The sequence below is a fragment of the Neolamprologus multifasciatus genome, chromosome 20 (assembly GCF_963576455.1).
Source record: "Neolamprologus multifasciatus chromosome 20, fNeoMul1.2, whole genome shotgun sequence".
Lineage (NCBI taxonomy): Eukaryota > Metazoa > Chordata > Actinopteri > Cichliformes > Cichlidae > Neolamprologus > Neolamprologus multifasciatus.
In genome coordinates, this window is record NC_140458.1 from 4,975,565 (window position 1) to 4,988,896 (window position 13,332).

The 13,332-nt window shown below is 45.6% G+C and overlaps 2 protein-coding genes across 3 annotated transcripts in view; one reads left to right on the forward strand and one right to left on the reverse strand.

Annotated features, from left to right (window-relative positions):
• The window catches only part of fam120c (family with sequence similarity 120 member C), a 39,818-nt gene extending 37,948 nt beyond the window's left edge, over positions 1 to 1,870 (reverse strand). For both annotated transcript variants that reach the window (XM_085147354.1, XM_085147353.1), the window contains exon 1: positions 282 to 1,870. In XM_085147354.1, the coding sequence (XP_085003480.1) occupies positions 282 to 797 (516 nt within the window). In that variant the 5' untranslated portion in view covers positions 798 to 1,870. The remainder of the gene's footprint in view (positions 1 to 281) is intronic.
• Positions 1,871 to 4,054: 2,184 nt separating this feature from the next.
• Positions 4,055 to 13,245, forward strand: LOC146494180 (isocitrate dehydrogenase [NAD] subunit gamma, mitochondrial-like). Its single transcript, XM_085147371.1, has 11 exons — positions 4,055 to 4,173; positions 5,726 to 5,773; positions 6,097 to 6,194; positions 7,292 to 7,407; positions 9,091 to 9,151; positions 9,249 to 9,381; positions 11,331 to 11,464; positions 11,540 to 11,642; positions 11,876 to 12,022; positions 12,651 to 12,806; positions 12,920 to 13,245. The coding sequence occupies exons 1-11, from the start codon at positions 4,105 to 4,107 to the stop codon at positions 13,019 to 13,021; spliced, it is 1,167 nt and encodes a 388-aa protein (XP_085003497.1). The 5' UTR covers positions 4,055 to 4,104; the 3' UTR covers positions 13,022 to 13,245.
• Positions 13,246 to 13,332: the final 87 nt, after the last annotated feature.

A 13,332-nucleotide genomic window follows, 5' to 3' on the forward strand; every position in this document is an offset into this window, starting at 1 on the left:
AGTCCAAAAAAACACTGCTTTAACAGAAGGTGATTGCATTTGTGCAAAAAAAGAAAAAACGAAAAAATAAGCATAATAATAATAAGACTCAAGTTCACTCATTTCTGTGGTTAGAGCTGCTTCTTGCACTTGCCACAAACCAGGGAAGGCGTTAAAACGGTTGTGAATGATGCAAGCAGCTAAATGGGCCTGCTGCACCTAACAAGTGTAAAATGAGCGGCACGCCGTATGACACGACCACAATAAAACAACTTTCACACAGCCATGATTGATCTGCTTACCCGCACTCGGAAGCGGAACATGGCGAGGCGGACACAGTGGCTGAGGCAGGCCGGGGGCAGGAACCATGCCCGGGGAGGCGGGGTGGCCTTGCTGCCGACGTGGTTGACTATCAGCTGCGCCGTCTGTCGCTGGCTCTGAGCTCGCCGCGCCCACTCGGGCCAGCGCTCCTTCCCCAGGGTGCCGTTGAAAACCACGACCAGCTCCAGGCCACCCTGGTACAAGCAGGCCTGCGACAGGGCGGCCAGGTATCCCAGCATGGCGTTCCACTCGCCTCCGCACACCCAGTCCGTCTGGTAGCCGCCGTACAGGCGCTGCAGGCCGGAATCAGCGTCGATTAGGATCCTGGCAGGCGGGGGCGGGGGAGGCATGGGCCCGGGGTGATGTGGGTGGTGGTGTGGGTGATGATGGTGAGGAGGCTGGCGGGCCGCGGTCCGGGCAAGCTTGAGGAGGTCCACGGGGACCGTGGCCCCGGGACACCGCTTCTCTAAATACTCCTGAAAGCCCTGCACTCCCATGACGGTGTTATTGAGCCGGTGCGTCTGACCGGGAGCGGGCTCTGAATACGTTCTATACGCCGTGTTTGTAACGTGTTGTGGGGCGAGACTTGCAGCTAGCTATGCACTCCGGGGCAAAGCTAACTGGTCTCCGATGTAGTGACAAAACTGTAGTTTAGTTAACCCAGTAAACCAACTTGGCTGTCACGCTGACTAGCAAAACGAGTCACCATGCACCGCCGCACGACTGTTTCTGGTAGTTATCCCAAGATATCGAAATGCCAATTTGTTTGTTTTTTTCTTTACTTTAGTTTTGGTCGAGGGTGCTCAGTTTAGTGTCCATCCCTGTGGATTTTTGGTGAGATGCCAGAAAAGGCCAGTGTAGCTACCTACCTACCAGAAAAAGTTTAACACGTTTCCTGCTCCCATAATTTGGCTTTAACAAGACCAGCTTCCAAAATGCAGTCGGTAGGGAGTAACGGAAATGCAGCGAGATGGTGGACCGAGAAATGTCTGCAAAATAAAAAAAAAATCCCGCTGTTTTGTGCACATGAAACAGATGCAATACTGCGCTTTTTTTAGTTAGCAAACCCACAGGCTGGATGGCCAGTTCGCGGACATGATGGTGAACCGAGCAGCTTGAAAACCGTTGTTTTTTTTTTTAATCTGACAGATGAAAATGTTCACATTTATTCGGCACTGGCTCTGGGAAATTTCAGCACGTGTGCTACACCAGTGTGCAGGATAACAGGTGTCAGAATATTAATTTAACACAAACTAATGAGCAGCGTGCCTGGCTGCACTAATATTTGCTAACTGTGGCTAAGCTGCTAGCTGCTGCTGGCAGGGTCCCCGGCGTGATTTGACGCGTCAACTCCCGAAGACAAGTCCGGGGCGGACACGACGCGGAATGAGATGGATGTTTGACGAAAGAAAAGAAAAGTAACTAAAAGAAAATAAAAATAAAAGCCCGATGGTGCCTCCCTCGCTTTCTTCCACGCTCACGGCTTCATGTTGCAGAGGGGAACGTTACTTCCAAGCGACGTCAGCCATCTTGCGACTTCCTCGCGGCCCAGTGGAGTGGGAGGGAAGGCGGAGGGAGGCGAGGAAGGAGGCGCGGCAGAGCGCGCGGAGCGACGGGAACAGTAGTCTGACTATGGCAGAGCGTCCGTCCAGAACACGAGTGTCGGCAACGAGAAAAAACTACAACTGCCAGCGACGGTTTGTACGAGGATAAAAAAGCTGGAGAGCAGCAGTTCTCCAAGTGAACCCAGTAAATACGTGATTATTTGACAGTTCAACGTGCAGACAGTTATTTTTTCTTTAAAATAAAAGCATAAAAGCAAGCAAAATGTATCGAAATACAGCTGGTGTTTTATATTTCTGATATTGGCGCACCAATCTCTATCGTGTTGAGATTTTTTGAGCATTTTATTCAAGGACTCAAAGTAGTATAAAGTGGCCAACTACAAAATAGATATAAATTGGTGGTAGTTTAAAATGAATCAGTGACTTAAGCAGTGTAACAGGTAGAATGGCGCTGTCCCACCTGTGCCGAAAGTCTTTGAGTTTGTCGCCTCCTTGTGGCAGCATATATCAAATGTGCTGTTGAGAAACATCAACGTACTGTATTTTAAAAAATCATCTTAATAAATCTTTATACAAGCTATATGAAAAGAAAGAGGAAATGAAGAATGAAATGAAACCAGGTGGCGTGGTCTGAGGGGAAATCAGAATAGCTCTGGACTCCACCTGTGGGAACACTGTGCAAGATTTTCAAGCTGATTTCTGGATATGACTAGAAGAGTAACTGAGCCTGTGGTGACTCAGGAGGGATGGTATTAAATGAGAATTTCTGAAAGCCTAACAGTGCTAACGTCTGCCCAGCGGAGACTCACCTGCTCTCTCACGTTAATGGTTTATTTCACTTTAGACTCAGAGCCACAGTAATTCTATTTAAATGTATACTTTATTGGATTTATTTTGGTTTGATTTTTTTATTCAGATGTTGTCTTCCATTTTATTTATCAAGAGCCATACAATTCTATTTATGTAAACAGTTTTGTTGTAGTAACATTTTTAGCTGCTGCAATAACACAATTGTACAACTTCTGGGATAAATAAAGTACATTTAAACCATAAATAAAGTGGTCTAAATGCCCAAATGCAGGAAATTAAGCCTGTAATGCTCAGAAACTCCACAATGTGACACCCCCCCCCCCCCCCCCCCCCCCCCCCAAGCAGGTGCATAGCTAAAGGTGGGGCCTGGTGTCCTTGGAACATGAACCACGACCCTATGCCTACCATTCTTCAACTCTTTTACTTTACGAACTGTGAAAAAGGATATTTGAGACACTGTTACTTACTTCTACCATTCAGTAACATTAAGCATGTTTAGTATTGTATCCAGACTACTGAAGTTTTGCAAACATTTGACTGCTGGATGGAGGATTGTGTGAATAAGGCCCTGGTCAAGCTTAGAGACTGCTCTGGTCATCTGGCAACCACCATTTATGAAAGAAAAATGATTATTCCTTGGCTGGTTGGAAGGTTGCTGGGAGAATGAATACCAAAGCCCCAGTCACGTTGGCTAGAGATCAATCAGTAGGCCATATTTTTCCTTAGAGACCCACCTGTTGCCAAGGAAAAACCTTGTTGCACGTAATTTGCATGGAAGTGATTTTTCTCCTAACATTGCAGCTACGCACTTGAAATTGTGAAAAGTGTGATAGAAACCAGAAACAGGGCCCATTCCCCTTTGAACTCAGTGTTACACCTTTTGAAACATGTTGGCGGCTCCGAGGCACAGCTTTTACTTCAAAGGCGAACATTAAAGGCCCATCTATTCACATTTTACTACCATTGAAGTAGTTAGCGAGTGTTTGCAGAAAAAATAACAAACTAAAGGCGACTGTGTAAATCAAAGCAGTCACTGGCATGTTTTGGTGCTAGACTTTATTTACTGCTGATTTTAATACCAACAAGTCATACGTGCGTTTCCGTAGCAACCGGTGATCATATTATTTCCAACGTTACTGAGGAGGACTTCACGTTAAATTTTTACAACTAATTTTCAATATGTTTCAGGTGCTTTTGGTTGGTTTTTATTCTCATTTCTGAGGTTGTTTGTTTTGTTTTGTTTTTTTATTTACCATGAGCCTCCGCCCTCCACACCCTGATTCTTGTAATCCCTGTGGCACCCCATTTAAAACTCCTGGGACCGCCCCTGGCTGTAGGGCTCAAATAAAACCTACGCCCATTATAGAGAGATTAACGTGATCGCGCAGCTCGTCCCCGTCTCTTCCTGTCTTCAGAGGGAAGATTAGACATGACGACCCGCTCTGTGCGCGCTCTGTCCGGAACCCTGAAACCGCTCTTCAGCCCCCGGTCACCGCAGGTAGGAGCCGCCCGGTGCGGTTACCTGTTGAACACACCGCGTTTTGGATGGTGCAGCAGGTGGTTAGTTAGCTGCCGCTGTCCGTTCAGCACCACGGGTCAGCGTCCGGTTCGCGGTCAGCGTTTTACGTAATTCTGCAGTTTGAGGATGTTTCCTGCTGCCAACTGTAAGCCTACACTCCTCCCTGCAAAGTCATGCATTACTCAGAGACTACACCTCTGCGCCGAGTAAAGACAGACAAGTTCACTTCTCCGGCGGAAAAGCTGTCTGTTGTCCACGAGTCCGTGTTTTGCTTGTGTTGTTACTTTTAAGAAGTTTCGAGCAGGTATAACTACACAAATATGCGCCTCGCTGTTGTGTAGACATGCCAGTCTACACAAAACAGATGCAACAAGCCTCATCAGGCTCGCTCTTATGTCTAAGCTGCCATTCCGGAATGCATTTCCTGTTTTGTTTTTCATTGTATTTGAGCTCAAAGAAAAACCTCTTTTCCACGTTTTCCACGCTCGTCGATTCTGCCGTGCTTACGTGTTCATTAAAGTCCGCAGGTCACGGTGGAAATACATGTTTTTATTTATTTATGATTCAAACAGCCTGTCGAGACTCATAATTACGTTTGTTTTCACTCCTGTGTGGTAATACTAGCATCACAACATAGAAAACATCGACTAATTATTACTTTATTGCACTTGTAATACGTCCACCAACCCTCCTAAAAATATCCAAACAACTGAAACGTTTCTTTTTTTTCATCTGGATGTGGATGAGTAGTGTCAAACATATGGGGCGGGGTCCATAACAGGTCCATCAAACACGTCCAGATCAGCCGTCTTTATCTAAATAACAGCTTAACAGTGAAGCTGCTAGGAGTACACACACAACACAGCACTCAGAAGCTACCCTGCAGCTTCACAAGTACTCTGTTTAATCTGCACTGGTCACTTCACTTTATTATTATTGATATTTATATTTAAAAGTGCAATACTGTAATTTTCTGCTGCTCATTCCTGTGCAATATCCCATCTACCCTCCTGTCATATTTCTTTTCAAGATTTTCTTATTTAATCACTAGTGTACATATATTTATATTTATAGATACATATATATTTAGTCATCTTTTCTCTTTTACCATGTCTCTCTAATATTTTGCTCCTTACTATTTTTCTATTTTTTTATTTTATTTTATTTTATTTTATTTTATTATATTTTATTATATTTTCTCCTACTGTATCATGCTGCTGAGTGACTGCTGCTCGTCAAACACATTTCATTGCAATGTTGACCCTGTGCTAACTTGCATATGACAAATAAAACTGAAAACTGAGTAGGCAGCCAGCCTCCAACATGTCTGTGACCTGGTTTTATAGCTAAAAATAAATAAATAAAATTAAATAATAATTTTTTTAAAGTCAAAAACTATATATATGTAAATATATGGGGGGGGGGGGGTTAGAACATTTTAAAATTAGAATAGTATTTATTATGAAGGTAATTTGGTCATTTTAAGAGGACTTGTCTGCGTGTAACCTCTGTTTTTTCTCTGCATCTTTAGCGTTATGTTGTGGCAGCCTGTCATCAGACTCACAAGTCAACTTACACTGTAAGTTGTGTTATATATGAGGATTTCTTTTATAGCTTCTATAATTTCTGTAAGCTCGGTCTTTAGGAGACCTTCTGACTCCCCACCCCTCACCATGATTCACATTTAGAGTCGATTCTCCAAGAAAATGTGGTCTCAGCCTCTCCTTTGTCCTATTTTCTCTCCCCTGTCTGCTCTGAATCCTTCCTCCCTCCTCCCTCCACCCACCCAAGACCATAGTAAGTATGGATGCTTATAAGTGCTTATAAGATTCAGTGTAACAGCTAAAAGAGTGACAGTTTGTTTAGGGTTGTATCTAAAATGTGTGTGTTTGTGCATTACAGGCTCCACCTGCTCGGTACGGAGGCAGACACACTGTGACTCTCATTCCCGGAGATGGCATCGGACCGGAGCTGGCCAAACACGTGTGTGAGCTATTCCGGTGAGAATTCCCTCATGCACTCACGATTACTCTCCGCAGAATTTCACTGAAACATTCACCACCAGCGTGTTGGCGTGTTGAAAATTCAAAACTTTTTACAATTTTTAGCACTTCATAAATTTCGTCCAGAGGCTTTTTGCCTGGCTGCCATTGTAAAGGATGTCTGGATAAATAAAGGTTTCCCTGACTTCCTGAACCATCAGCGGCTAATGTTTCCTTCTCACAGTGTGTACATTTTAGACAGAAAGCCGTTCATAATAACAGCTTTTAAAGTATTTTTTAAAACACAGAAATGTATAAGCAATGAATTTAAGACTTCAGTTGATTTTAGAGGGGACACGGGGAACATGTGCCCATAATAGATACAAAACATAATTTTACGACTAACTGACCATCTGTCCAGGGTATACCCTGATTTGCACCTCATGTCAACTGGGATACACTCAAGCCTACATCCATCCATCCATGCATTCCCATGTCAGATGAGATGTATAACATCTCCGGTTGATTCTGTGTCTTCAAAGGGAGGAGCTCAGACAATTGAACCATGTCAACTAGCTCCTTTTGACGAGTAATACCAGCAACTCAACTCTGAGCTTCATCTGGATGTCTGACTTCCTCACTATATCTCTGAGGTTGACTCCAGCCAGCACACAGAGGAAACTCTGATGATGCCACACAAATCCAGTCGTCCTCACGCTCCCTCTTTCTTTCACTTCTCAGTAAGATTGTGAGGTCCTGCTCGGAGCAGCCACTCTCCCCAGTCCAGAGGGAGCAGTTTTAGAAAAAGAAGAAGCTTAAGTTGGATAAGTGGTTAAAAACAAATGGGTGACTGATTAGTTCCTTTTGGCTCTTGCTAAAAACATAAACTGATGCAGAAAGGGCACATACTGGTGCATTAACATTCAACAGAATGCCGGGATTTAAGTCGCTGATGCTCAGAATTTCCCGTGGGATGCCCTGAGACACACTCCATAATGTTGACTACACACACACACACACACACACACACACATAGATGCAGTGCTAATATTAGGCCACTAAATGGTTCAGCTCTCTCATTCATAAGTGCTCTCTTTGTCTGTGTTCACTATCAGATTCTGCTGTGTGCCTGTAGACTTCGAAGTCGTCAATGTGGACTCGAGTAAGACCTCAGAAGATGATATCAATAACGCCATAATGGCTATCAGACGCAATGGAGTTGCACTGAAAGGTAACTGTGGAAAATATACCTTAAATGAAGTTATAAGGCAGGTAATATGTGAAAGAAACACAAAAATTGTAAAGTTTTTTATTTTTTGTGTCTCATAAACAGTAAACATCATGTTCCTAAAAAAGAAAAAAAAAACACACAAAAGAAGCAACTTTCATGACTAAATCATATTATTAGAGATGTAAGTGAGACAAATGGACATAAATCATTCCCAGAGGCGATAACACTGAACCAATCATATACAATAAACACAATTGAACTTCTTTTTCCTCTTTTGTTCGGATTTATTTTACTGAGTTTGATTCTTGTGCTCTACTTATAATCACTTCCCAACAAGTACAAGATGATTTTCAGATCAAAAGAGGCAGACAAACGAAGATCAACATGTGAATTACCTCTGATTAGTCTTTATACTTTTTTCATGGTAAGTATTTGAATGTAAATAATAAGTGGCCCGGAGTGGGTGGAGTGCCCACTCCAGGTCGGGGATGAGTTCCTGCCCCAAGTGGAGGAGTTCAAGTATCTCGGGGTCTTGTTCGCGAGTGATGGGAGAAGGGAGCCGGAGATTGACAGCTGCAGCTGCAGTGATGTGGACGCTGCACTGGTCCATCGTGGTGAAGAGGGAGCTGAGTGTAAAAGCGAAGCTCTCAATTTACTGGTCGATCTACGTCCCTACCCTCACCTATGGCCACGAGCTGTGGGTAGTGACTGAAAGAACGAGATCGCGGATACAAGCGGCAGAAATGAGCTTCCTCCGAAGGGTGGCTGGCCTCTCCCTTAGAGATAGGGTGAGAAGTTCGGCCATCCGGGAGGGGCTCAGAGTAGAGCCGCTGCTGCTCCACATTGAAAGGAGCCAGCTGAGGTGGTTCGGGCATCTGACAAGGATGCCTCCTGGGCGCCTCGTGGGTGAGGTGTTCCAGGCATGTCCCACCGGGAGGAGGCCCCGGGGCAGACCCAGGACACGCTGGAGAGATTATATCTCTCGGCTGGCCTGGGAACGCCTTGGTGTTCCCCTGGATAAGCTGGAGGAGGTGGCTGGGGAGAGGGAGGTCTGGGCGTCTCTGCTTAGGCTGCTGCCCCCGCGACCCGGCCTCGGATAAAGCGGAGGAAGATGGATGGATGGATGGATTTTTAAGTGGCCCAACAGTGAGGTGTGACTGGTACAAGAGATTTTTAATGTTCTTAGGAAGCTTTATTGATTCCTTTTTCGTATACATGTAAACATTTTATTTATTTTTACAATTCATAATAAAAATAAATAAACGGAAACTCTGAAATGAAATATTTGGATGTGCATGTTGAGAAAATCACATAGTCAGTGTTGCGCCTAATGATGTAGAGGGCACAGAGGAGGAGGAGAATGCAATCACAGGACATGGGAGGAAGAAGTAAGAAGCTCAAAGCTGAAGTATTTTACTATCCAGGCTGAGGTCATACAGGAGTAGACAGTCAGTGAGGCAGACACCAAAGGTAACAGGTGTGCAAACATGTCATATCCATAAATAAAGAACCAATAATAAGAGAAACAAACTGAACTTTAAACAGGAAAAACTTATGCAAGGAAATTAGTAGAAAACTTAACTAGTGCAGAAAAAATCTGTTGGAAAGATGGATTTTTTAATTTTGGATTGCCACAGTTCAATTTTTTTTCTCTTTTAAACATAAATATGTTTGTTTATTTAGGAAATATTGAGACCAACCACAACCTGCCACCTTCCTATAAGTCCCGAAATAGCCTCCTCCGGTGAGTCGACAACTCTTTGGTTTTCAGCTCAGATTTTTTGCTGATGTAAAGTCACAGAGTTTGAGCTCTCTGTTTGTGCTCGTCTTCCTCGCTGCAGTACCACTCTGGATCTGTACGCCAGTGTGATGCACAGCCAGTCCCTGCCAGGAGTGAGGACGCACCACAGAAACATCGACATCATAACAATCAGGGAAAACACGGAGGGCGAGTACAGCAGCCTGGAGCACGAGGTGTGTCTCTGTGTGGTTCCCATCTCGTGTCTCTGTGTGTGTGGTTCCCATCTCGTGACTCTGTGTGTGTGGTTCCCATCTCGTGTCTCTGTGTGTGTGGTTCCCATCTCGTGTCTCTGTGTGTGTGGTTCCCATCTCGTGTCTCTGTGTGTGTGGTTCCCATCTCGTGTCTCTGTGTGTGTGGTTCCCATCTCGTGTCTCTGTGTGTGTGGTTCCCATCTCGTGTGTGTGGTTCCCATCTCGTGTCTCTGTGTGTGTGGTTCCCATCTCGTGTCTCTGTGTGTGTGGTTCCCAACTCGTGTCTCTGTGTGTGTGGTTCCCATCTCGTGTCTCTGTGTGTGTGGTTCCCATCTCGTGTCTCTCTGTGTGTGGTTCCCATCTCGTGTCTCGTGTCTCTGTGTGTGTGGTTCCCATCTCGTGTCTCTGTGTGTGTGGTTCCCATCTTGTGTCTCTGTGTGAGTGGTTCCCATCTCGTGACTCTGTGTGTGTGGTTCCCATCTCGTGTCTCTGTGTGTGTGTGGTTCCCATCTCGTGTCTCTGTGTGTGTGTGGTTCCCATCTCGTGACTCTGTGTGTGTGGTTCCCATCTCGTGACTCTGTGTGTGTGGTTCCCATCTCGTGTCTCTGTGTGTGTGGTTCCCATCTCGTGTCTCTGTGTGTGTGTGGTTCCCATCTCGTGTCTCTGTGTGTGTGTGGTTCCCGTCTCGTGACTCTGTGTGTGTGGTTCCCATCTCGTGACTCTGTGTGTGTGGTTCCCATCTCGTGACTCTGTGTGTGTGGTTCCCATCTTGTGTCTCTGTGTGAGTGGTTCCCATCTCGTGACTCTGTGTGTGTGGTTCCCATCTCGTGACTCTGTGTGTGTGGTTCCCATCTCGTGACTCTGTGTGTGTGGTTCCCATCTCGTGTCTCTGTGTGTGTGGTTCCCAACTCGTGTCTCCGTGTGTGTGGTTCCCATCTCGTGTCTCCGTGTGTGTGGTTCCCATCTCGTGTCTCCGTGTGTGTGGTTCCCATCTCGTGTCTCTGTGTGTGTGGTTCCCATCTCGTGTCTCCGTGTGTGTGGTTCCCAACTCGTGTCTCTGTGTGTGTGGTTCCCATCTCGTGTCTCTGTGTGTGTGGTTCCCAACTCGTGTCTCTGTGTGTGTGGTTCCCATCTCGTGACTCTGTGTGTGTGGTTCCCATCTCGTGACTCTGTGTGTGTGGTTCCCATCTCGTGACTCTGTGTGTGTGGTTCCCATCTCGTGACTCTGTGTGTGTGGTTCCCATCTCGTGTCTCTGTGTGTGTGGTTCCCATCTCGTGTCTCTGTGTGAGTGGTTCCCATCTCGTGTCTCTGTGTGTGTGTGGTTCCCATCTCGTGTCTCTGTGTGTGTGGTTCCCAAATCGTGTCTCTGTGTGTGTGGTTCCCATCTCGTGTCTCTCTGTGTGTGTGGTTCCCATCTCGTGTCTCTGTGTGTGTGGTTCCCATCTCGTGTCTCTGTGTGTGTGGTTCCCATCTCGTGTCTCTGTGTGAGTGGTTCCCATCTCGTGTCTCTGTGTGTGTGTGGTTCCCATCTCGTGTCTCTGTGTGTGTGGTTCCCAAATCGTGTCTCTGTGTGTGTGGTTCCCATCTCGTGTCTCTCTGTGTGTGTGGTTCCCATCTCGTGTCTCTGTGTGTGTGGTTCCCATCTCGTGTCTCTGTGTGTGTGGTTCCCATCTCGTGTCTCTGTGTGTGTGGTTCCCATCTCGTGTCTCTCTGTGTGTGTGGTTCCCATCTCGTGTCTCTGTGTGTGTGGTTCCCATCTCGTGTCTCTGTGTGTGTGGTTCCCATCTCGTGTCTCTGTGTGTGTGTGGTTCCCATCTCGTGTCTCTGTGTGTGTGGTTCCCATCTCGTGTCTCTGTGTGTGTGGTTCCCATCTCTTTGAGTGCATCTCTAACTAATCGGTCTCTGTTTTATCTCCACTGCACCTCTGCAGAATGTACCAGGCGTCGTCGAATGTCTGAAGATCATCACCAGGACCAAATCTTTACGCATCGCCGACTACGCCTTCAGGACAGCTCGAGAGAAAGGACGCAGACGAGTCACCGCCATCCACAAAGCTAACATCATGTCCGTTTCTGTTCCTGTGTTTTATCTCTTTTCTTAGATGTGTTCCACTCATCTTTCTCCTGTTTCTCGGAGCAGGAAGTTGGGTGACGGCCTCTTCCTGGAGTGCTGTAAAGAGGTGGCCAGTGGTTACCCTGAAATCACCTTCGACAGCATGATTATAGATAACACAACCATGCAGGCATGTCCATGTGAGACCATTTCATTGTGTGGTGTCTGTGTCATCATGTCCCTCACATTCTTACTGGGGTATTTAATCAGAAAATGTGAGCGTTTTCAAGCCAAGACTCTTGAGAGTTAGGACAGAAGGCGGTTACTCATTGAAATCTCCTTCTGTATTCAAAAAACTTGTGTGTGCTGGCTTCTCCAGCTTGTAAACATGTCCTAAAATGAGCTTTTCTGTGTGTGTTTTAGCTGGTTTCCAAGCCTCAGCAGTTTGATGTGATGGTCATGCCGAACCTTTATGGCAACGTTGTGAGCAACGTGTGTGCCGGCCTGGTGGGTGGACCCGGCCTGGTGCCTGGAGCCAACTATGGAGAAAACTACGCTGTGTTTGAGACGGTGAGACGGGGTTAATGAGATCTCTACATGTCTTGTGGGTTCTTTGTTTTTCTAGCGGCTCTCTGGGGTTAGCTGCAGTTTGAGGCTCTCTCCAAAAGCGAGTCATCTTTGTGGACTGCCCTGTTAAAATCCCACCGTTAAAGCATCAATAATCATGTTAACAGCCTCGTACAACAAAGGTTTTGGTCTCTATCAATATTTATAACTCACCAGCTAAAAGAAGAAAAAGTCACCATCATGTTGGAGTTGGGGGTGTGTGGCCACGTTGACTGGCTAAGCTTCCTGTATCGCCAGTGATTTGTCTGCTAGCCTCGCCTCCACTAACTGGAATCGCTGAACTGGTCCGGTTTTCAGACAAGTTTTTTGTGAGTGTGTATGATGTTCATCATCTCCTAATGAACACACGTCCATGGCTGGGTGGTCTGAGTGCTCCTCACCTCACCCTCGGCAGCTGAATCCCAGTCCTGCTTCTGGTCGTCTGGTTCTTTCCTTCTTTTCTTTTTCATCTCTTTCATGTGAACGTGCAGCGTTAACTTCCCTCTTTTAAATTTTTCAAAGCCTCCCCTGATGTAACATCTCATTTTTGTAAGGATGTATCACTTTTCTAAATGTGCTCTTCTCTGTACAGGGCACCAGGAATACTGGGAAGAGCATCGCTAACAGGAACACGGCAAACCCCACGGCCATGCTGCTGGCCTCCTGCCTCCTGCTGGATCACCTTAAGCTCCACGGCTACGCCAACTTGATCCGCAAAGCCATCCTCTCTACAATCACCGATTCCCAGGTATGATTTGACCAATGCTACATGCAATTTGTTGGTGGCATTCAACTTTTATTGTTACGTCCTGCTTTGTATTTCGACATTACTCTAAATATGTCATCTCCTTTGTGTTCCAGCTGCACACTGCTGATCTGGGAGGTAAGGGCTCCACATCTGAAATGGTCCAGTCCATCATGGATGCAATCCAGAGCAGTGGACCTCGCACACAGAGACACTAGAAACCAGATGACTGTGCGATTGCACCTTTGATTATAAGACTGGACTGAAGCTGTAATGTATGGACAGCTTTTATTTCCTATGTGGGTTCAGTGGTTTAAAAAGCCCTCTGTGTAAAGCAGAAATATATATTAGTACTATGATAGAGATTATATTTAAGATTTCCTAATTATTGTATGAATAATTTGTGAAACTGCAAAAAATAAAGCACCTGTTTGAGATCCAACTAATGCTTTCTATGTATCTTATTCTGGATTGATTTCTTATTATTATGGGAAAACTGTTATAAACCATGCACTAAACATCAAAACAT

Excerpts from the sequence above, each read along its gene's own strand:
- LOC146494180 (XM_085147371.1), top strand. The coding sequence starts at position 4,105 with ATGACGACCCGCTCTGTGCGCGCTCTGTCCGGAACCCTGAAACCGCTC. Across the intron at positions 7,408-9,090 it reads CAATGGAGTTGCACTGAAAG|GAAATATTGAGACCAACCAC; the intron begins GTAACTGTGGAA and ends TTGTTTATTTAG. Across the intron at positions 12,807-12,919 it reads CTACAATCACCGATTCCCAG|CTGCACACTGCTGATCTGGG; the intron begins GTATGATTTGAC and ends TTTGTGTTCCAG.